Source organism: Eucyclogobius newberryi, unplaced genomic scaffold (assembly GCF_026437365.1).
Source record: "Eucyclogobius newberryi isolate DKJ021-1_F unplaced genomic scaffold, fEucNew1.0.hap1 SCAF_16, whole genome shotgun sequence".
Lineage (NCBI taxonomy): Eukaryota > Metazoa > Chordata > Actinopteri > Gobiiformes > Gobiidae > Eucyclogobius > Eucyclogobius newberryi.
Genome location: NW_027315790.1, coordinates 6,189,433 through 6,214,626, shown reverse-complemented (window position 1 = coordinate 6,214,626; position 25,194 = coordinate 6,189,433). Strand labels below are relative to the sequence as shown.

The 25,194-nt window shown below is 42.6% G+C and overlaps 1 protein-coding gene across 2 annotated transcripts in view; it reads left to right on the top strand.

The window, feature by feature from the left end:
• The window catches only part of LOC140361615 (retinoic acid receptor beta-like), a 147,040-nt gene extending 122,700 nt beyond the window's left edge, over window positions 1-24,340 (top strand). For both annotated transcript variants that reach the window (XM_072447346.1, XM_072447347.1), the window contains exons 5-8: window positions 12,781-12,957; window positions 16,025-16,229; window positions 22,868-23,026; window positions 23,934-24,340. In XM_072447346.1, coding sequence (XP_072303447.1) covers window positions 12,781-12,957; window positions 16,025-16,229; window positions 22,868-23,026; window positions 23,934-24,244 — 852 coding nt within the window. In that variant the 3' untranslated portion in view covers window positions 24,245-24,340. The remainder of the gene's footprint in view (window positions 1-12,780; window positions 12,958-16,024; window positions 16,230-22,867; window positions 23,027-23,933) is intronic.
• Window positions 24,341-25,194: the final 854 nt, after the last annotated feature.

Genomic DNA, 25,194 nt, shown 5'->3' with positions numbered 1-25,194 from the left:
GCCTGTTTCCCCCTCACTTCTGCTGCTGAAGCTTGGCTGAACTCACAGTGTCTTTTGCTGGCCTCTACAGGCAGCTGGGCAGTACTGCGCGTGAAGCTTGGTTCTTCTCTCACAGCTGCTCAGTCTGTGGGCGTGTTCAGAGCCCGTTCATGCTCCGCTCTCTAACATGAGCTTTTAGAACCAGAGCGGGCAGCAGCTTCTTTTAGAGCTCTGCACATGTGCTCTGAGGACAAACCCATGGATCTGTGCTCAAACCACGCTGAATAAACCTGTGGGAATCAAGGATGTTTGCAGGTTCTGCCCTAACTGAGCATGTGCAGAGAAGAGAAGCAAAAGCAGCGCCAAGTTTGCACAAACAGACTTAAAAACTTTTATTTTGGAGACAAATCTTTGGTTGTAGCGAAGGCTCTGTTCATGTTTCTAATGATCAGACATAAGTTAGAAATACAGGCAGTATTTTAGTAATACAGAACACTAATCATTGCGTAGAATGTGGAATGAATTGATCGCCCATTTAGTCCATTCAGCATTATTCACTGGTGTGGGGATTTAGCTCACGGGCGTTTTGAATTTTGCAGGTTAAGTTTTTGTTTCATTTTTCTCTTCGCACCTATTCATGGGTTTCAGTTGCGTGATTTATTTTGAAGACGTTCCAAACGCTGTTGCCTCTCCGCTGTTAGACAGTCATGAAAAACATACGATTGAAAATGAAAAGGGTTGATACTTGAAGAAGACAGAAGTTCTGGGCTTTGATCCTTATCTACAACAGCGAGTCACTGACACTTAAAAGCAGAGACAACAAACTTTTGTGGACATTTCCTCTTCCTCGTCCACAAGCCCTCTGCACCGGACACACCCTCTGCACCGGACACGCCCTCAAAGCTTTCAAGAGCACGGACTTTGTGTCTGATCCTAAAATATGAATAATATTATATAATATAGCCAGCTGCTAACGACCTGAAACAAACAGGCCAGCATCAGTCTGGAGTGATTTCTGTAAGTCCACTGGTCCCTCCTGACCACAGTAATCCATTTCTGGACAAAAGGGGTTTTTGAGGCTGTTACAGAAGAGAAATCCTTTGTTTTGCGGCTTTTGTCCCCAAGATGGCAGTAGAAACGAGTGTGTCATATCACTTCAGATCCATGGTGTTTTGACTTGTTGGCAGGTTTTGGGACAAAGACAAGTTTTGTTCTTTCGTGCAGTAGTCCCGACCCCCAGGTCTGATTTAACGCACTCTCTGAGTTATTCGTGCACGTAAACGTAGTGACCGACATTCAGTTCAAATCAGCGTAAGCCAGTCATTTGTTTTCCCTGCCGTGCAACTCAAAGAACGACAAAAGGCCTTTATGATCTTTTTACGTTTGTACTTGATATTTGTTGTGGTATTGGACAAATGTGGTCAAGTAAAAAAAGATCCAGTGTGTAATGTTGAACTCTAAGTTGCCGTGATTTTATTTTAAGCCTGGCATTGTAGCATTGAGGAGGCTTATGGTTCGGCTGCTGCGGTCGAGAGGAGATAGAGTGGGGTTGAGTGTTACGAATGCTAACCATAGGTAGCCATTAGCTCATAATTGTGTGCATTTAGCTTCTGTTACAACGTACAGTAAGCTCATATCTTTCTCTCTCTCCACACTGTACACTCTTTTCAATCCCCCCACAAAAGCACCTAATCAGCTAAGCCTTCTCTACTCCTCCCTCTCCCGAGACACTTCCCTCATTCCACCAAATAAACAGCCTTTACTGAGACCAAATCCTATGCCTCTGAAAATAGCCCATCATCATAATAATAACTTGAATATTGCACCAGCTATGATAGGATTTTTTGTTGTTGCTGTTTGTCGGAGTGGCTTAATCTGGATCACTGGTAATTATGCTCATCCACAGTCTGTGAGAAATTCCTTATTATTCCGTAATCGTCAGAAACACAAGAGGAGATCCTGCGCCCGAAGATTAGGTTAAAGCTCCAATTATAGTGTGAAATATTCCAATCTGAGTCAGTGGTGATTTGCGAGTGTATTTGAAGGGGCTTATGTGTGCACAATCAGGAGGGATGCTGACAGTGACGGGATGAAGGAAAAAAACAAAACAAGGCTGGGACGAAAAGGGAGACTAAGCAACGCACTGGGGGTTAGAGTCATGCGCATGGCCTACATCAGCGATATCAATGGGATTTCATCTTCGAGGGACCATATCGCTCACTTTTTGGGCTGTTTCAAAAATCAAATCAATCTACTGAAAAAATATTTGTGTTAAATAGTTTCAGTCATTAATTGGTTGCCTGAATATTTTGTCTGTCTCCTTTTATTTTTTGAAGATTTTTTTGGCCCGAAGGCTTTATTATACAGGAGAGTTTGAGCGTGAAACGGGGATGCGAGAGAAGGGAGGACATGCAGTACATCGTCGGAGTCGGGACTCAAACTCACGACACTACAGTTCAAAAATGCTCTGATTCACCAGCTGATGTCATGAACTGGCCTGATCGTTATGTTCTTTTCTGTCCTTGCAGAGTCCATTCATCCACAATCGTCCACATTCGTCTCATCATTGGCGTGCTCAATTGTCTTCACTCAAATAGCATGGCATTATTTGTAGCATTCTAGGGAAGCATCTGTGGAGTCTGGCTGTCCTTGGTCCTTGAGTGGCCTCTGTTGCCTGGTCCTATTAGAATAATAATAATAATAATAAGGCAGGGGCCTCGGCGACCAGATCTCCAGACACAGAGACTAACTCTGGGGACATGGAATGTCACCTCGCTGGGGGGGGAAAGAGCCTGAGCTTGTGCGGGAGGTTGAGCGATACCGACTAGACATAGTTGGCCTCACCTCCACGCACAGTTTGGGCTCTGGAACCCATCTCCTCGAGAGGGGCTGGACGCTCCACTTCTCTGGTGTTGCCCGCGGGGAGAGGCGGCGGGCTGGTGTGGGCTTGCTGATAGCCCCTCAGCTCAGCCGCCACGTGTTGGAGTTTACCCCGGTGAACGAGAGGGTCGCGTCCCTCCGCCTTCGGGTGGGGGACAGGTCTCTCACTGTTGTGGCGGCCTACGGGCCGAACAGCAGTGCAGAGTACCCGGCCTTCTTGGAGTCCTTGGGAGGGGTACTGGACAGTGCACCGACCGGGGACTCCGTTGTTCTACTGGGGGACTTCAACGCCCACGTGGGCAATGACAGTGACACCTGGAGAGGGGTGATCGGGAAGAACGGCTTCCCCGATCTGAACCCGAGCGGTGTTCAGTTATTGGACTTCTGTGCTAGCCACGGATTGTCCATAACGAACACCATGTTCAAGCACAAGGGTGTCCATCAGTGCACGTGGCACCAGGACACCCTAGGCCGGAGGTCAATGATCGACTTAGTTGTCGTGTCATCAGACCTCCGGCCGCGTGTCTTGGACACTCGGGTGAAGAGAGGGGCAGAGTTGTCAACCGATCACCACCTGGTGGTGAGTTGGATCCGCTGGCGGAGGAGGAAGCCGGACAGACTTGGCAGACCCAAGCGCATTGTGAGGGTCTGTTGGGAACGTCTAGTGGAGCCCTCTGTCAGTAGGGTATTCAACTCGCACCTCCGGGAGAGCTTCTCCCTTGTCCCGGGGGAGGCTGGGGACATTGAGTCCGAGTGGACCATGTTCTCCGCCTCCATTGTTGATGCGGCTGCTCGGAGCTGTGGTCGCAAGGTCTCCGGTGCCTGTCGTGGCGGCAACCCCCGAACCCGGTGGTGGACACCGGAAGTAAGGGATGCCGTCAGACTAAAGAAGGAGGCCTATCAGGCCACTCTGGCTTGTAGGTCTCCGGAGGTCATCGACGGGTATCGGCAGGCCAAGCGAGCCGCGGCTCGTGCTGTCGCAGAGGCAAAAACCCGGGCCTGGGAGGAGTTCGGGGAGGCCATGGAGGAGGACTATCGGTCGGCACCAAAGAAATTCTGGCAAACCGTCCGGCGCCTCAGGAAGGGGAAGCAGTGTCTCACAAACACCGTTTACGGTGCGGGTGGAGGCCTGCTGACCTCGACTGGGGATGTCGTCGGACGGTGGAAGGAATACTTTGAGGATCTCCTTAATCCCTCAGTCACGTCTTCTGAAGAGGAAGTAGAGACCGGGGACTCGGAGGCTGGCTCATCCATCACCCAAGCTGAAGTCACTGAGGTTGTCCGCAAACTCCTCGGTGGCAGGGCTCCGGGGGTGGATGAGATCCGCCCTGAGTACCTAAAGTATCTGGATGTTGTAGGACTGTCTTGGTTGACACGTCTCTGCAACATCGCGTGGCGTTCGGGGACCGTGCCTCTGGACTGGCAGACCGGGGTGGTGGTCCCTCTGTTCAAGAAGGGGGACCGGAGGGTGTGTTCCAACTACAGAGGGATCACACTCCTCAGCCTCCCGGGTAAGGTCTATTCCAAGGTACTGGAGAGGAGAATCCGACCGATAGTCGAACCTCGGATTCAGGAGGAGCAGAGTGGTTTTCGTCCCGGTCGTGGAACACTGGACCAGCTCTATACCCTCCATCGGGTGCTCGAGGGTTCATGGGAGTTTGCCCAACCAGTCCACATGTGCTTTGTGGATCTGGAGAAGGCTTTTGACCGTGTCCCTCGGGGTGTCCTTTGGGGGGTGCTCCGGGAGTACGGGGTCCGGGGCCCTTTGCTCAGGGCTGTCCGGTCCCTGTATGACCGGAGCAGGAGCTGTGTTCGCATTGCCGGCAGTAAGTCAGACCTGTTCCCAGTGCATGTTGGACTCCGCCAGGGCTGCCCTGTGTCACCGGTTCTGTTCATAATTTTTATGGACAGAATTTCTAGGCGCAGTCAGGGGTCGGAGGGTGTCCGGTTTGGGGACCACAGGATCTCATCTCTGCTGTTTGCAGACGATGTTGTCCTGATGGCTCCATCAAACCCGGACCTGCAACATGCACTGGGACGGTTTGCAGCCGAGTGTGAAGCGGCTGGGATGAGAATCAGCACCTCCAAATCCGAGGCCATGGTTCTCGACCGGAAAAAGGTGGCTTGCCCTCTCCAGGTGGGTGGGGTGTCCTTGCCCCAAGTGGAGGAGTTCAAGTATCTCGGGGTCTTGTTCACGAGTGAGGGAAGGATGGAGCGTGAGATCGACAGGCGGATCGGTGCAGCGGCTGCAGTGATGCAGTCGCTGCATCGGACCGTTGTGGTAAAGAGGGAGCTGAGCCGAAAGGCAAAGCTCTCTATTTACCGGTCGGTCTACGTTCCTACCCTCACCTATGGTCATGAGCTTTGGGTAGTGACCGAAAGAACAAGATCGCGGATACAAGCGGTCGAAATGAGTTTCCTCCGCCGGGTGGCTGGGCGCTCCCTTAGAGATAAGGTGAGGAGCTCGGCCACACGGGGGGAGCTCGGAGTAGAGCCGCTGCTCCTCCACGTCGAGAGGAGCCAGCTGAGGTGGCTCGGGCATCTGTTCCGGATGCCTCCTGGGCGCCTCCCTCGGGAGGTGTTTCAGGCATGTCCCACCGGGAAGAGGCCCCGGGGAAGACCCAGGACACGCTGGAGAGACTATGTCTCTCGGCTGGCCTGGGAACGCCTCGGGATCCCCCCGGAGGAGTTAGAGGAAGTGTCTGGGGAGAAGGAAGTCTGGGAGTCCCTGCTCAGACTGCTCCCCCCGCGACCCGGCCCCGGATAAAGCGGCAGAAGATGGATGGATGGATGGATGGATAATAACTTTTATTTATATAGCGCTTTTCAGTGACCCAAAGACGCTGAACCTAACCCTAACCCTAACCCAGACCCTAACCCTAACCCTAACCCCATAGAAGTCACATTGTTACACCTGTAGGCCTTAGCTACTTGATGTTACAGATCCTATTAGCCTATGCCATGCCCGTTAAGCCATTAAGTTCTGTGGTTTATTATTTCCTTAGAATGATCTATGGATGGCTAAGATAAAGTTAAATCCTTGTGAGGAAAATTCTGTCTCTGCATTTGACTCGTCCTTTCACCAGTGCCACTGGGGCAAACTGTCAGGAGCCGCGAGCTGCCATAGTGGCCTACGTCTCCAGATCATGAGCTAGTCTTGGTCAGGTCACCTGGAGCTGGAGGATGGAGGATGGAGAACAGTGTGTAATAACTGTGCAGCTCTGTAACTATTAGACCAATATTTTGCTGCACACTTTTACTATAAAAATGTAAAAAAAAAATACACCATCTACTTGCAATAGTGGTAAATTTGTCTTTTCTGGTTAAGACATTTTCTCAGGACACTCCAAAATGTCCAATTATTACATTAATCAACTGAATTCTGTTGTACAAATCAATGGATTAGACTCCGACAACATAGGCCACCAGTTTGGGAGCTAAACTCGATGCACAAATGGTAAAAAACACAACAGTGTGTAGGCAGGATTTTTGTAGAGGAAAACGCGTGATATTACACAACATTAAAGCCCTGACCACCCCCTCACATCTGTTCAAAACTAAATCTTTTGAATTGAAAAAAAATCTTAAAATGGCAAAGAGGGGAGGTCCAAGGCACTTTGACATAATCATAAAATCCTTTGTTAGAGCGTCCTTGTTCTAATAAAGTATTTTTGTAGTTATGTCAGAATGCTCTTTGCAAACTCTTTTCCATGGATTCTGGCAGAGCACTTTTTTATAGGCCTGTTACTGACAGACCCGTGTAGCTCTCATCTCTACCTAGAACATCCAGAAATGTTGTATATAACATGAAGCTAGCACACAAGATCCTGTGGGCCTTCGCTTAAGCCCTGTTTCATGCTTGTCTTCCCCACCCCCCCATCTTATTTTCCAACGACACAACTCGTCCCATTTATCCGGATAAATGTTCAACAATCAAATTATAATTCCCCAGCAACTTCCTTGTTTCTCTTTATTGAATTATAGAGCTTGTGTAATTGACTGAAATTGCGAGATGGGGACTTAGAAGAAAGAAGGGGAAAAAACAAGACTTATTGCCCTATGCTTGCTTCCTGTTCAGCCAGAGGGAAGAACAAGATGAGTTGCTTTAATATTAGCTGCCACCGCTAGCCCACGTTTTGTGCTAACATTTTATCACGTCCGCTCTTCTCAGTAGATCATTGGAATGTGCGTCTGAAGAATCATATGTGACATCTTCTCGTTGTAGGGGATTTATACGCACGTCTCACTTAGCCAAATATTATTTGAAGCCAGATGGGATCTTCTTTGCTATTGTTTGGGTCTGACAGTGCATGATAGCTGCGGAGAAGCTAATGGCTAACGGTGAGCAGCCAGTGGCGATGGATGGGCCTCCTAAATGGGCACTTGGAGAACATAAAAATAACTCTGGGCTAGATTTAGATGGATAGAAGAGAGCGTGGCGTTTTATTGGGGACATAATGGATTCTAGTGTTAGCAAGATACACCTGGTTTGGCTTTTGATATTGCTTTTGAGATGGATTCAGATTATAGCGTGTGAAGGTTTAATGTGCTAATAATAGAAGTTGTTGATCTAGGTCTATAAGTGAATGTAAAAAGAGATTTTTTTAGTGGGAGCTCTAGCAAAGACTAGGCTTAAATAGGCTCATGTTTAGCAGTTATGGAAATAGAACCATTTTGAACACAATCAACTTTCTACATATTCATATTACCCTGGTGACATTTTCTGAACGTTTCAATAATAATAGCTATGCCAGTTGTTTTCAAATTGCGTGGGTATTCAAGCCTCAGGGTCCATACTGTTTTTGTTGCATATTTTGTCAATTTAGAATGTATTTTGTTCACATTTAGCCTATTTGTCGTCTTGTTTTCCTTGTTCTGAATTACGTCAGTTCTAAACTTTCGATAGTACTGATCTAGACCTGGTGCTACTTGGAAAGCTATATATTGTCTTCGATGGTAATAGGTGTAAATCATTTCATAACCCAAGACCTATTTCATAATTGTTAAAAGAATACATCGTAATGCAAGAGATGTTTATTTACCATCAGGAACCCAGCACCCGGAGACATGAACCCTAAGACATTGTGATTGTGCGATGGTTCTAGTCCAGTCCAGTCCAGTCTGTCTATACTTCCATTGTAAGGAGTAATGTACATTTGATAAAATAAGAAGAGCTGTGCTGGCAGTGTTTGGATGACGTAGGACGGAAATGCAATTTATTTAGCAATAAGCGTGATTGCATATTTGCTCTGCCTTGTTCATCAATAACAGATATTTCACTCCTTAATATACATATACCAAGGCTAAATTATACATTTTAAAGCCTTGATGCGTGATATTGGACATAAAGCATAAAGCAATAAAGTTCGGCCTTTATCAAATCGCCACCACTTAAGGAAACTCAACCCAAGATTTTCTCAATTCATCTGTGTACATTCACACAGCAGGGGGCGGGGTTAGCACCAGCCGACCAATCAGAACAATGGAGAAGGAAAGAGCAGCGTACTTTAAACAGAAGGAAATGTCAGTCAAAATCGGTCGTATATGACGAAAGAAGAGATATAATATAAGCCAAAAGAAGCACAGCCACAAGAGTTACACCACAGAGAAAAGACGTAAGCACAATGTGATAAAGCCATGAAGCACAGTCATATAGCAGATCTTACAGAGCCATGGTAACCAGAATGACGGCTCTGAGTCTGAGTCAAGCAGAGCATAAAGACGCACAGCCAAATGTGCACCAATACATAGTGTTTAATTCTCTGCATTTTAATAGCATATATCTAAGGTAACAGTGTTATTCAAGATAATGGGGATTTTCTTTTCTGACCAGTCAATCTCTCCTACATTCTGTCCAGAATGGTCTGGAATTGGACCATTAGAGGGCATCAAAAAAGCTCTGCTATTTTGGGACAGGCCCACCACAGCTGCTGATTTGTGTCACGTGTCTTTCAAATACAGAAGACATCTTCTCTCAAATATTCTCGTAACAATCAGAACAATATATAACTTAATTTACTGTATTTTTAGGACTATAAGTCACACCAGCCAAAAATGCACAATAGAGAAGAAAAAAACATATCTAAGTGGCACTGGAGAAGTAAATGCGGTTGCAAGTGTGAAAATTACAAATAATATCACGTCGCTCCGGAGTATAAGTATAAGTATAGCTCTTTGCTTGTTGAGTGCAGGAATCTGCGTTCCTGTTATTTTAGTTTGCTTTTTTTACGTTAGACACCATGTTAGTTTAGACGGACGGATCATGCGTTTCTCTGATTGGTTAATTTGTCTGTCAATCACGCCCTTTTGAAATTGGGGAGACATATTCATATATATATATATATAATTCCAGACCAAAACATCTTGCAAAGTGTTTTCAAAGTGTGTGGTCTTGGTTGCTCAGGCAAGGAATATTCCATCTATAGATCAGCTGCATAAGCTGAATGTAGCCTATTTAAAGATCATTTCTGCTCTTTAGAAACCCTTGCGCACTGAGATAAAAGAATACGTGCCGTGATTATGCATTTCCTCATTTCTCTGCTTCTCTCTCGCTTGCTCTGCAACGTCTTTTCATTCAGTTGGATTCTTCTATGATCTGTGACCCATTACCTTAGGGTAATGGGTAAGGTTAGGTAAAGGGCTAACCCTTTACCTAACCTTATCCATTATCCTAACCCTTTACCTAACCTTATCCTTTACCATAAATGTCATAACATTGAATGACCAATCATGGGAGACACTCTTGAATTAACTTTAGGATTTAGGTTATTTAGTTTGTATTAACCACATAATTGTAGCATTTGCTAATTGTGACCATATCATACCCACATAATGCGATCCACTCCCCGTCCTTCATTACCCACAATGCCTTGCACAATTGTCCACATCACCCTGTTCCCCCGGCTGCACACCGCCCATCTAATGTATAGGCTCCTATATTGTATCTGTATTAGTTTCTTGAGCCCTGTGTGTTAGCTGTCAGCGCGCTTATGTGTGTCTGGGACTCTGGGACGCTCTCACAGTCACGGCCGCCTCATTATCCCGGGCCGGCCCAAAACAACAAGCATCCTGCCATAACCACGGCAACCGTATCCACAGCCTGTTTACTGTATAGAGGTTTGACATGGACGAGACGAGGCAACGTTATTAGCAGAAGCCTGACAATATGTGGACACGAGCGTGCATATTTCACTGACATGTACAGGTGAAGTAGTGAGCCTAATTACAAATATGTTTTTATGTATGTAATTATCATATGGCCAAAATATGTCAAATATGGTTGCACAAAATGAGTAAAAACAAGATACTTAAAGTGCATATGACAGGTTGGACTCATTTCACAAAAACATAGTTGAGTTAACATTATAATTTTAATAAAAGTCTTACCTGAATTGGGCTGGTTTGACAATTTTGTTGAAGTGTATTATTGGTATTCCTGGTTGTCACGGTGGATATTAAAAAGGATGAAGTTTGAGTTATCAAAGGTTCAGTCACATGACAAATGAAAGGGGAAGCACACGCCCATATGAAATGATCCGTTTATTTCATGACATTTATGTAGTGTCCTGGGACGTCCCGATCAGGTTTTTTTGGCCCCGATCCGATTCCGAGTCATCTGATTTTGAGTATCTGCCGATACCGAGTCCCGATCCGATACTTTCATTTTAAAAAATGCACAAATGCAACATAATAATAATAGTGTTATATATGCTTATAGTGTTATATATGCTTATAGTGTTATATGATTATAGTGTTATATATGCTTACAGTGTTATATATGCTTATAGTGTTATATGATTATAGTGTTATATATGCTTATAGTGTTATATATGCTTATAGTGTTATATGAATAATTATAGTGTTATATATGCTTATAGTGTTATATGATTATAGTGTTATAAATGCTTATAGTGTTATATATGCGTTATATATGCTTATAGTGTTATATGTTTATAGTGTTATATATGCTTATAGTGTTATATGATTATAGTGTTATATATGCTTATAGTGTTATATATGCGTTATATATGCTTATAGTGTTATATGTTTATAGTGTTATATATGCTTATAGTGTTATATGATTATAGTGTTATAAATGCTTATAGTGTTATATATGCGTATAGTGTTATATATGCGTTATATATGCTTATAGTGTTATATGTTTATAGTGTTATATATGCTTATAGTGTTATATGATTATAGTGTTATAAATGCTTATAGTGTTATATATGCGTATAGTGTTATATATGCGTTATATATGCTTATAGTGTTATATGTTTATAGTGTTATATATGCTTATAGTGTTATATGATTATAGTGTTATAAATGCTTATAGTGTTATATATGCGTATAGTGTTATATATGCGTTATATATGCTTATAGTGTTATATGTTTATAGTGTTATATATGCTTATAGTGTTATATGATTATAGTGTTATAAATGCTTATAGTGTTATATATGCTTATAGTGTTATATGTTTATAGTGTTATATATGCTTATAGTGTTATATATGCTTATAGTGTTATATGATTATAGTGTTATATGTTTATAGTGTTATATATGCTTATAGTGTTATATGATTATAGTGTTATATATGCTTATAGTGTTATATGAATAATTATAGTGTTATATATGCTTATAGTGTTATATGATTATAGTGTTATATATGCTTATAGTGTTATATGATTATAGTGTTATATATGCTTATAGTGTTATATGATTATAGTGTTATATATGCTTATAGTGTTATATGATTATAGTGTTATATATGCTTATAGTGTTATATATGCGTTATATTTATATTGTTATATGTTTATAGTGTTATATATGCTTATAGTGTTATATGATTATAGTGTTATATATGCTTATAGTGTTATATGTTTATAGTGTTATATATGCTTATAGTGTTATATGTTTATAGTGTTATATATGCTTATAGTGTTATATGATTATAGTGTTATATATGCTTATAGTGTTATATGTTTATAGTGTTATATATGCTTATAGTGTTATATGATTATAGTGTTATATATGCTTATAGTGTTATATATGCGTTATATATGCTTATAGTGTTATATGTTTATAGTGTTATATATGCTTATAGTGTTATATGATTATAGTGTTATATATGCTTATAGTGTTATATGTTTATAGTGTTATATATGCTTATAGTGTTATATGATTATAGTGTTATATATGCTTATAGTGTTATATATGCGTTATATATGCTTATAGTGTTATATGTTTATAGTGTTATATATGCTTATCAGGACCACACATCAGAGAGATCACAGCTTTTAGTGCAGATGCCAGTTTCATGTGCTAATTATTATTTCAACTAAATCAGCAAAAGTTTTACTCACTCAACAATGACTTTTAATAAGGCTTCAACCTCACGAAAATGTGGTCGATGGGTTGGTACCAAAGACTCTATGTGGACGAAGCTTGCCGCTGCATCCCAAATGGGGTCGAAGAATATGGTGACCATACATCCACCGCTATAGTCTTGTTTTTGCAGGCTAATGCTAAAGGCCATAGGATAAAATACAGTGGACTGGCTCCAGAATTCTAAAAACTACTGGAAATAGCTTGATGGCGAGTAACTGACAGCATTAGCATGGAAGGCTTAATGTCTATGGATGTTCATAACTGTGACTGGCCAAATTGTCCAAGCATTTAGGATGGAATGTTTGTGTATTGATGACATAGATACTGAGATATGAAACGCTAAAACAGACATTTACCACAGTTACTATCCAACAAAAACCTATCATATGCACTGTAAGAGATTAACAATGACGCCAACAATAAACGATCTTCTAGCGCATAGCTTGGATACAATTTGTTATCATAAAAGGGTGTACATGAAGAGTTTTCTTGTTGGACAGTGCTAACCCCGTCTGTCCCATGTGTCTGTGCAGAACTCCAGTGCAGACCAGCGCGTGAGGCTGGACCTGGGTCTGTGGGACAAGTTCAGCGAGTTGGCCACTAAGTGCATTATCAAGATTGTGGAGTTCGCCAAACGAGTGCCTGGGTTCACCGGACTGACCATCGCTGACCAGATCACCCTGCTCAAAGCCGCCTGCCTCGACATCCTGGTACTTACCCTCTTCCACTACTCTCAATTTGAGTTATTGCATACTCAGGGGTCAGTATTTTTAGCTTGGTTTATGCGGTTGTTGCTCAAGTCGTGTTTGATTTGAGTGAGCACGCCTCTACACAGATCTGACCTGTAAACTTAGCTTAGTTGAACAACCTGTTTGTCTTTCTGGAAAGAGATAATTTACATACAACTAGATAGATATTATAGATGGATTTTCTTTCACAATTTTGTACTTGATATTTTGATGGATCGTACTGAAGAATTTGCTGATATCTAATTCCAAGCATTAATTATGAAATATTCAAAAAGGTCAAATACAGTGTGAAAATAACAAATAGTGCCATACTGTGTGGTCCTCCTCTTTTGGACCGCCGCCCACAGTTTGAGAACCACTGCTGTAAATCACTTGCACTTGACTGTAACAAGCATTTGAAATATTTTACTGCAATACACTTACAATTATATATTTATGAAACGGGAGTCACAAAGTAGGCCAGCCCTGTAATGAAAAGGCTCCTCGTGACATTCACAGCCGCTTGGAGCACAAAGAAAGTTAGTTACAATGAAAACCCCAACAATAGGAACGCTCGGTGACCTTTGTCCTTTATAAAACCATTATAAAATACTCTTTTGTAGCACATCACTCCAAACACTCAAGCAATAATATCTCCATGGAGACACACAAAGTTACACAAGCAAAGTTTTCGTAAAGTCAGAATAAAGCACAATTGTCCCCTGGAACTTTTCATTTCTCATTATGTATAAATAATGTAAGTTTTTCTTCTCTAAAAAGTCTGTGTTTTCTTGTGGGAACGGCGTGTTTTAAAATCTAAAAGTAGATTTGTACAGTTTGCAAATGAATACCCCTGATGCTCTTGTTATTACGGCTCAAATTTAGGAAACTGTGAATGATTGAGTTGTGATCTGCGTCCTTATCCGCCACAGTAGCACCATTAAATTAGCTCTTTCCTTTCTGTTAGGCTAAACTCAGCTTTGGGAATTATGAGTAGTTCTTCCGCTTCCAAAAAAGTAAAGTGACCTAGTTTTTGTACATTAGTCATCAGTCGGAAAAGTGTGTTTACCCCATATGAACTTCTTGAAAAGTTAGAGAAGAGTAAATGAACTTAAAATAGTAAATGCTCTTGTTGAAGTACATCCTTGATACTTTCTCCCTCAAGAGCTTCGATGTTGTTGTATCTTTACATTATTAACTGTTCCATGCACAAATCTTACATAAAATAATTATAGTACAACTTATAGCACAACTGTGGAGTTTAAATGAGATCAACACAATCATTTCTTGCTTCAGTTGGAAATAGAACATTTTAGTGTTACTAAACCAAATAACATAGAAAATCCTTAATTCAGACTGGAAATAATTACGATCTTAAATAAAAGTTAAAAAGTGAGTGAAATTTAAAAAAAAAATTACATTCTTAAAAGATTTGCCAATAGAAGAGAAGTGCAGTATAATTTTTATTTCTAATTTCAAGTTAGAAAATGCTTGGCTTTTTCTAATTGTATTTTACTTAAGTATTTATTTAATAAGGACACATTAATGAGCATCTGTACTACAAACAAATTGTGTTAATTTTCTGAATTAGATATAAAGTTAATTTACATGAGCAGTTCTGTTTTAATTAAAGCTAAATATTTTATGCTTTCATGCGTCATTGGTCGTCTCAATTTACGAGTCAAAATATGCTCAAAATCACCATTCCACTGACACATAAACCTCATTATGAAATCAATCTTTCTGCATGAAAACGTAAAGTTCATATGCGATAAACTTATGGATAAAAAAGCCCTTCTCATTTAGGTGTACTTTTTTGGAGTGTAGATTGAATTCAAATGATGTAATTTTGCTTTTAAAATGATCACGATTATTATTTTCTAATTCTCATGAATTACCTGAATCATTTAAAAACTATGGAGAAGTACAAGCTGACATGAGCAGTGTCCTTTGTACTTCTCAGCCTAAAAGCAGGAATATTTCAAAATGTGCAAATGAAACACAACTCCAGGTATGTTTGGATTGCTCCATCTTCTCTATAATTGATGTACAGTCAGTTGCACATGAATATTAATATTAGGTGCGTTCAAAGCTCCTCACATGCTGATTTAACATCTACTCCATTCTTACAACATTTCCTATTGACTTATTGGATCAGAACACTGGGTTCACGTCTTGCTCTGTGATGGAGGCGGTGCTGTTTTTGCCTCTTGGTGCAGGGGCCGCACGAGGGGGACGTCAAACCCTCAGTGGTGTGAATGCTCGTGATGTTAGTGGTGATGTGTGTGTTGTGATGGGGCTGGGTGTGTGTGGGTGTGGGTGTGGGTGGGGGTGGGGGGTGTTTAGAGGTGTCCAGCCGGTGCACCCTGCCCATGTTTTATTCTGTTTCATGTAGCAGACAGGCTGCCACTCACTGTCAGAGCCGCCCGCTCGCATCACTTCAAAGCCCCTGCGTTCATTAGCTGTTAGCTTACTGCCAGCGCTAAAGGTGATCCTCTCACTCCTGCTGCAGGTCATTGTTTGGAGCAAGAATTCAAAATGTACTTTCAGAGGGTGAATGTGTCATAAAACAAAGTGAAGTAGCGGTAGTTAGCATAGCCACAGCAAAGGGCCCTATCGCCTCATTTATGATGCATGCTCTTTGAGGCATAACAGGCCTAAAATATGTAGACTATTTGTAAGCTAATGAATGTCTTGTCTTTTACATTTGACATTTTAAATGGGCTGTCATAGGTCTCCCTCACAAACAATCACTATGAAAGCAACAGATAGTATTTTTCAGTTGGATTAGTTAGCTGTAGAGATTGGCTCTTGGAAAAGCAAACAAAGTGTCTCCACCATGAAGGGCGATGGCTCACCAACCCGAAGACAAGTATATGTGAATAAATGGCATTGAGACGCCCTGTGCGTTACCACTGCACGTCGCAGGTGACGACACTACACTTGGGAACCCGGTTCTTCCTCAGGAGTTCCTTACAAGAGGATTTGCCCACTTTGCATGCTTTATGTTGAAAAGGATTCCATTGTGTGAATGTTGTGTGACTTCCAGATACTGCGTATCTGCACGCGCTACACCCCAGAGAAGGACACCATGACCTTCTCAGACGGGCTGACCCTGAACCGCACACAGATGCACAACGCTGGCTTCGGCCCACTCACGGACCTGGTCTTCACCTTCGCCAACCAGCTGCTGCCCATCGAGATGGACGACACTGAGACGGGCCTGCTCAGCGCCATCTGCCTCATCTCCGGAGGTTGGTCCTGGACAGGGTGTGGGGGTCTCTAGAGGGTGGGGTGGGTGTTTGTGGGACGAGTGTCTGCTGAGGGTTTGTAAGGGAACTGAAGGACTCTGTGGGTCAATCATCACAACCTGTCCATTTGACATGAGATACAGTTTAGGCCATGCCCTGCCCTACTTTTGATACTCGAAACCAATAATCACCTGTTATCAGCAGTTTGCAGTACTTTAAAAACATTTATTTATATTTGTTGATTTGATTTTGATTACATTTCCCTCAGATTTGTGTCTTGGAAGCGCCTCGGTGTGACTAACACTTCTGAACAGTAATGACTTTGACTTCTTCATTAAGCAATGAGTCCGAATGAGCCGTTAATGCTCTGAGTCTATCAAAGAGGCTAAATGTGCACGAGTTCATCAAGCATGATGCTGGAATTAGAATTAGCAATGATCTTTGACCTCAGCCTGGGCGCTCATGCAGATCCAACACTTTCCAACCAATCACAGTCACTGTTGGCTTTTCAGGAACACCTCAAAGACTTTAAAGGAGATATTATATAATACAAAACGTTTCATACATTTGAAACCACGTTTCAAATATATGTGCATTTCAAATATGCTTCTACCGTGACTCTACATCGTTTTGGGACATACATTAAAGAGGCAGGACTTGTTTCATTTACTAGATGAATATTTTGATTTGAAATGTCCAACATATAAAATAAAGATTGATTGAGTAGAACCATATCCATCGCCAGAACAATTCACATTTTCAAACCAAAAAAGTCTTCAAAATGCTGCACAGGTCAATAACAGATAATGTCTTCTTTCAGTCGGTACGTTCAGTTAAATGAAATGCCAAAGCAAATGTGTCCAAATTGCCGTTAAAAAGCCCACACATGGCCTGAGCTGGAGCCCCCCATGTGCAGAAAGTGTCCCCTCCAGGCCAAACACAGGGTGAGCAGGTGAAGCCAATCGAGGCGACAGCAGCGGAGGAGAACCATCCACGGTGATGGTTAGGGGCGGATCCAGGCTCTCGGAGCGCCGGCTGCCACTGAGAACCACATTCACTGGTCCAAGAGCGACAGCTTGAAAATGACACTGAGCAAATGGGGATAAAATGCTTTGTCGGTGTGTTCTATAGCGTGAAAGTCCATCTGGGACATGTCTAGGTTTGTGGGCCCACGGTTTGCTCAAATTTAAGAGGCTATAACTAGTTTGTTCTTGCATATAGGGTAAAGTTGTTTTGTACTTATGTTGTGTAGCTCTGCAGCACTGTCATCTTAAAGGCGAACGGTAAAACGCATGTTTATTTTATGTCTTAAAACCGTGTTTATTTTAAACTGTTGTAAGTGGTCCATAGTTATTCTTCACTTCCCTAAATCCTTCTGAGCATCCAAATGATTCATCAAGTGCTTTTCACAGCGTTCAGAGCCAGAGCAGAGTTTACCGTCACAGTAAAGATAGCGGACATTAGCATTCTACGTGTTGTTACTGTGGACCACCAGCTCGTGCCTGACTCAGAGGAGCTGAAGGAGATACTTGGTGGCGAAACGTTTTCACTCTTTACATTTTTGTCCGGTTGAGACTCACTTTTCTCACTTCCTGCTTCACAGAGCATCAAACGCTCTAAATGTCGACAGGTCATTTTTACCCTCAGAGCTCCTTTTACTGGGACAGAACAGATTTTACTTTAGTACTTTCAGATGGAATACAAAACATCTTCAGAAGTACTAGTATTAGTACTAGTGAAAGTAACTACTGTTGTAGTAATGCATTCCAAAGTGTTCCTGATGGTCCAAAACTAAATTTAATGTTATTAGTTTTATTGTAAATGTGAATGAGAACACTTTACAGTGTGCAATTTATTTATTTGTTTACTTACTTTAGTCTGTAGATTATTCACCAACTTATAAAACTATTTGGTTCACTTTGTTAGAATATCAAAGGGTTTCAGAATGATGAGAATTGGGGATAGTTGCCATTTGACCATTTAAAACCAACATGTTATCACCTGTGAGTGTGAACACCTGCGAGTGTGAACACCTGCGAGTGTGAACACCTGCGAGTGTGAACACCTGCTAGTGTGAACACCTGTGAGTGTGAACACCTGCGAGTGTGAACACCTGCGAGTGTGAACACCTGCGAGTGTGAACACCTGCGAGTGTGAACACCTGCGAGTGTGATTACCTGCGAGTGTGAACACCTGCGAGTGTGATTACCTGTGAGTGTGAACACCTGCGAGTGTGATTACCTGCGAGTGTGATTACCTGCGAGTGTGAATACCTGTGAGTGTGAACACCTGCGAGTGTGATTACCTGCGAGTGTGATTACCTACGAGTGTGATTACCTGCGAGTGTGAACGCCTGCAAGTGTGAACACCTGCGAGTGTGATTACCTGCGAGTGTGAACACCTGCGAGTGTGATTACCTGTGAGTGTGAACACCTGCGAGTGTGATTACCTGCGAGTGTGATTACCTGCGAGTGTGAACACCTGCGAGTGTGATTACCTACGAGTGTGATTACCTGCGAGTGTGAACGCCTGCAAGTGTGAACACCTGCGAGTGTGATTACCTGCGAGTGTGAACACCTGCGAGTGTGATTACCTGCGAGTGTGAACACCTGCGAGTGTGATTACCTGCGAGTGTGATTACCTGCGAGTGTGAACACCTGCGAGTGTGATTACCTACGAGTGTGATTACCTGCGAGTGTGAACACCTGCAAGTGTGAACACCTGCGAGTGTGATTACCTGCGAGTGTGAACACCTGCGAGTGTGATTACCTGTGAGTGTGAACACCTGCGAGTGTGATTACCTGCGAGTGTGATTACCTGCGAGTGTGAACACCTGCGAGTGTGATTACCTACGAGTGTGATTACCTGCGAGTGTGAACGCCTGCGAGTGTGAACACCTGCGAGTGTGATTACCTGCGAGTGTGAACACCTGCGAGTGTGATTACCTGTGAGTGTGAACACCTGCGAGTGTGATTACCTGCGAGTGTGATTACCTGCGAGTGTGAACACCTGCGAGTGTGATTACCTGCGAGTGTGATTACCTGCGAGTGTGAACACCTGCGAGTGTGAACACCTGCGAGTGTGATTACCTGCGAGTGTGATTACCTGCGAGTGTGAACACCTGCGAGTGTGATTACCTACGAGTGTGATTACCTGCGAGTGTGAACACCTGCAAGTGTGAACACCTGCGAGTGTGATTACCTGCGAGTGTGAACACCTGCGAGTGTGATTACCTGTGAGTGTGAACACCTGCGAGTGTGATTACCTGCGAGTGTGATTACCTGCGAGTGTGAACACCTGCGAGTGTGATTACCTACGAGTGTGATTACCTGCGAGTGTGAACGCCTGCGAGTGTGAACACCTGCGAGTGTGATTACCTGCGAGTGTGAACACCTGCGAGTGTGATTACCTGCGAGTGTGAACACCTGCGAGTGTGATTACCTGCGAGTGTGATTACCTGCGAGTGTGAACACCTGCGAGTGTGATTACCTGCGAGTGTGAACGCCTGCGAGTGTGAACACCTGCGAGTGTGAAAACCTGTGAGTGTGAACACCTGTGAGTGTGAACACCTGCGAGTGTGAACACCTGTGAGTGTGAACACCTGTGAGTGTGAACACCTGCGAGTGTGATTACCTGCGAGTGTGATTACCTGCGAGTGTGAACACCTGCGAGTGTGAACACCTGCAAGTCGTTCACCTCACATCAATCTCCATTTTAAATATTGAGTGGCTGTCGTCAGGTTTGGAGTCAAAGCATGTCTGTGTTCATGAGTCCAGCACAGGTCAACAGCAGGTCACACTGACCTGTACAGTAGAGGCCAGTGCAGGCAGGGATACCAATGGTCACCTTCACTGTTCTCTAGATATTGAACTTTGTCCTTAATGAAGCACTCACTTTTTCTGACTTTGAATAAAATCAATTATACTTTACTCACTTAGACTCTTACTTTGGTACAAGTTATTGCTACTCTACTTTTACTCACACCTCAGTAATTACTCGAGTCACTACTTTTTACTTCTTTTTAAACGTGCACTATGTGGTGGAGGTTAAGCACATGAATGTATAAATTAGACACGGCATCGGCATCATCCAAGTGTAAGCGTTTATTAACAATGAATTTTGCGTCTTCAAATGTTGTGGTTGCGTCACTAGTGATGTCATCGTTCTGCCTGGAATGTTCCACAGCTAAATTTATATAAATCATATATAAAGTGTTTTTGTTCTTTTTATTATTTTTCTAAATTAAACCTTGAAAAACATTCTTACAGTGAGCGGTGTTACCTCTCCTTAGATCTGACCTGTAACTTGGGTCTCCATGGAGATAGATACATTTTATGCCATATTGTGATACATTCCCGGCAAAGCAATATCATCTCAATAGAGACAAGTAGGAGATGGAGCCTCTAACTACATCCGGCCCCCCAGACGTTTTAATCCGGCCGACGTTTTTATCGCTTGAAGTCCAACAATCCTTTGCAGCAGCCTCGCCTCTCCTTCGCTGCTCAGCGCTGCTGTGTGTGCTGCTGGAGCAAGTGCCGAGGGCTGAGAAGTGCAGACGCACTGAACTACTTAATCAGAGGTCTGAGCGAGGAAAGAGACGTGTGGTTTTGGGAAACACATAGAAGAAAGAAAGGAGGCGGTTTTGTGGATGTTAGAGCTGTACTAAAAGTGGCACTAATGTGGAGCTAACAACAAGAAAACAAACTTCTGTGATGATTCTCTGTGAGGAAAACATCCAAACCAGTGCAAACCTGGACAGCTCAGGAGCCACAGGTAAAAACACAGGTCAGAGTGTAATAAAGTATGAACATGACGTGAGCACTCGTTTGATTCACTACATGAATTTGTTAGTAATGAATACATTAAGCTTAAACTATAAAAATAGTGAGCTCATATTGAGTTTGTGCAGCTATATCTGTGATATGAACATTTCATATCAGAATCATATCACAGGTCCATGTTCCTGTTCCTGCTGCACTTTCACCTGCAACAGTCTATATAAATCTTATATTTTTTATTGTTTTATTTTTTACATTATATGCGGCCCGTAACCCAGCCTGAGGGTCGCAATTCGGCCCGCGACCCAAAATGAGTTGACACCCCTGCTCTAATACAAAGTTACCGTGTGAATCTTTTAGTAATATTATTTTAGAGTAGCCCGAGTCTTGACTTTGCGCTGGTGGGATTGCAGCAGCAAACCTGTCTCATTTCAAATCCACTTTTCTGACTTGAGGACTTCATTCTTCGCTCTGCTGTATTTCCTTCCTCAGCACAGAAGCCGGGCAAAAATCTTACTCACTGTTGCATAATGTTCCAGGAGCTGTCAGACAGGAAAGGTCTGATCCCAGGGAGAACACTGCCCCCTGGTGGAACAAACTAGTACAGCATCAGACATAGCATTATTGCAGTAATTGTATTGAGTGTTTAGATTAGTATCACATTGCTGGTGTAAGATAGAACACTAGATGTGATGTATTTGAACAAGTTGTAGTAGTAAGTCAAAGAATATTGAAATCCTAGTCTTACTCTGAAAACGTTTGTCATTTTTGTGTCATTACGTCGTAATGATTTGAATTTTGTGCATGGAATAAAAGACATTTCCTCATTATATAAGCACGCACTTTTAGCAGTGGCATAGCTTTTTTCAATTATTACTATTTTATTTATCTTTTGTTCAAATGTTTAATTTTTTTTAAACATATACAAGAAATGGAATAAGACCAGTGAGAAAATAGAAGAAAATCACAACAAGACATCGAGATAAAAACTAAGGCACAAAGACTACAAAATAAACATTCCAATTGGCCCAAAGTCGGTTATAAGATAAGATAAGATAATCCTTTATTGTCCACACATTTCATTGATACAACGCAGTAGATACAGAGGAAAAGGACAGATCACAGAATATAGGAAGTTTATATTTGTCCAATTTCAAGTTTAGTCTAAATGTAATCTTCTCCATTTTCTCAAAGTCAGTTATAAGTCGGCCCAGTCCTTGGGGTTTTGAGGCCAGGTACATAGTATGAAATCAGGTGGTGTCACAGACAGTCTGTAGCGCTGTATTGATCCTAGCAACCACAGTTTCTCCAACAGTTGGAATTTCCTTGGGAAGAGTGAATAATTTGACATAACATCTATTTCATCTACATGTCCCATTCATTTAATAAAAAATAAATCACAATCACAGAGAGATAAAGCCGACTGGGAAGAGGATTGAAAGTGTTTCAGCTGCTTTATTTTCTCTATTTTCCATGCACATTCAAAACCTAAAATCTAGGTTAATGTTTTAATTACGTTGGAGTTCATAAAGTTTCAGAAATATAATGTAAATTTCAGTTTGGGAACAGTCTGATAAAAGAGCCCTGTCAAGCTCTGACAAAGGTTAAAACAAATGTTTAAAAGTTATAACCCTCATAGTGTTTTGTTTCTTTCCTTTATTGAACACCAGGTGAGAGAGAATAATGCTTTTAAAGTGTACGTTTTTGTGGTTATAAAATATGTTATAACATATTTTTGACATACAGTATTTCGTCAGTCAGGGAGTAAAGACAGGCCGACAGGCGTAATCCAGTATGTTGTAACCTGCTCTGTCCCTTTCACGTAAACCACCTCTTACCTGCATGTTCATATGTGAATTTCAGACCGACAGGACCTGGAGGAGCCCTCCAAAGTGGACGAGCTGCAGGAGCCATTGCTGGAGGCGCTAAAGATCTATGTGAGGAAGCGCAGACCCAGTAAACCTCACATGTTCCCCAAGACGCTCATGAAGATCACCGACCTGCGCAGCATCAGCGCTAAAGGTACTGAGTGTGCGCCACGGATACAGCACACCAGCGAACTGAGGAACGAAACAGGTGGAACAGTAGAGTATAGTCCAGGCAAAGCATGGCATGTTTCCACTGGTTCGCTGGTTCCATATAAATGATACAAAGTGGACCCTAAGAGGTATGGCAGCTTTGGCTCCTGGAACACTTTGTGCAAGATGAGAGAACACAGACAACAATGCAAATGTATCTATTTATAAAGCATAAGCAAAAGACAAATATACCATAGGCTGTAATCAATTACATTAGTTCATCATGCAAGACAATAAGATATTCAAATGCAATACATCAGTGTGGTTTGAGCACAGATCCATGTGTTTGAGGCTGTGTGGTCCTCAGAGCACATGTGCAGAGCTCTAAAAGAAGCTGCTGTCCGCTCTGGTTCTAAAAGCTCATGTTAGACAGCGGAGCATGAACGGGAGAAGAAGAACCAAGCTTCAAACGCAGTTTTGCCCAGCGACCTGTAGAGGCCACTAAAAGAGACTGTGACTTCTTGCCTTCAGAAGAGACTGCTTTCCTTGTTCCCTGACCGCACTACACTGGTTAACTAATTAATTATAATTTTTTAGCATTGTAAGTTTTATGTAAATATCTTGCTGTGTGACAGGTGACATCACATGTTAATACATCTAAAATGACCGTAAAAGAGTTACTGTTTGTGAGAATCCGTGCTCACTCTTGCTGTAGAAAAACGTAGTATTCGTATTTTGCCACAAAAGCGTTCCACACCTCAGGACAGAAAAAAAAAAGGCGAGCACACGTTATCAACCTACATCTTACAGAAGGGCAAACAGTAAAATCCTTTAACAAAGTTTGTGTAAAACGTACCTGTTTTCCCTTACTCAGCTTCGGACATTTTTCAAACTCTCTCTTTGCCTTGAAGGTGCGGAGCGTGTCATCTCTCTGAAGATGGAGATCCCCGGCTCGATGCCCCCGCTGATCCAGGAGATGCTGGAGAACTCGGAGGGCCAGGACGGGGCCAGCAGCAGCAGCAGCAGCAGCAGCAGCAGCAGCAGCAGCAGCAGCACTTCGGTGGACGGCCCCGGGGCCAGTAGTCCCAGTAGCAGCAGTAAGGGCAGCCCCACCCAAAGCACGGAGGATCACACTCCGGACGAGCCCCCGCCGCAATCTCCCCCCGACCCCGCCCCAACCACGCCTCCTCCGTCCTCTGACCCTGCCCTCTCTGACCTGTGACCCCGCCCACTCCCGGCTCAAAATGAACTACAAGCCTCCTCACTGCAGGAAAGAAGTACCTCAGTTAGAATGTGACTGGAATTCAGAATATTTGTCTTTTTTGTACTTATTTTGTACATTATTGGTTTTTCCATCTTTTATTAATTCAAGTAAAATTCTTAGCTGGAAATAGCCTTCTCAAAAGTATCAAAAAAGTATTGACACTAAATCCAATAACATAAACTGGACAAAGTTGGACCTTTGCTACAGTTTTAGAATTATGTTGAATTGATCATATCTGCTCAAAGACCACGCGGTAACATAAAGAAAATGATATGTTTTTAAAATGACAGCCTAGTGTCTAAAGAATAACATGTTTTAATTATCTTTTGGTATCGAGTATCATGCATTTTCCTTAGTATCAAAATGGAGTTTGAAATATTATTACTGTGACAACACAAGCTGGAAAAAGGCCGTTAATTCAACATTTACAATAATCAACAATTATGTGCACTTAAACTCTGCTGGATAATAATGTATATATTTATTGAAATCTGCAAACATATCGTCAGTTAAAGCTCTAAACCTACAAACTACGAAAGCCAAACCAAGCAAAAACGATCCAAAACAAAAATTCCAGTCATTTTAACTCGAGTGTGACTTTGGTGCAGTTCCCGTCCCGTTCCTGACCGTTCCGATATGGTTCCTCCCTCTTGAAAAGCAAACGTGGAGGCCTCAAAGGACTTGTGCATACTTTGGACTGGAGCTCTTGCTTTGTCTTGGGACAGGGAGTGAGACAGTTCTCCTCAGGTGTCCCCCTGTAAATGTTCCCTGCATGACGGGACTCAGATTTAGTGCTTTTTGACTCTTCATCTCGTATTGTTCCATTGTACATACCATCAGACATGGCTTACATGCGTTTCTATGATGGATTTGTGGTGCTTTCTCATTGTCTTAAATATTATCCTGCA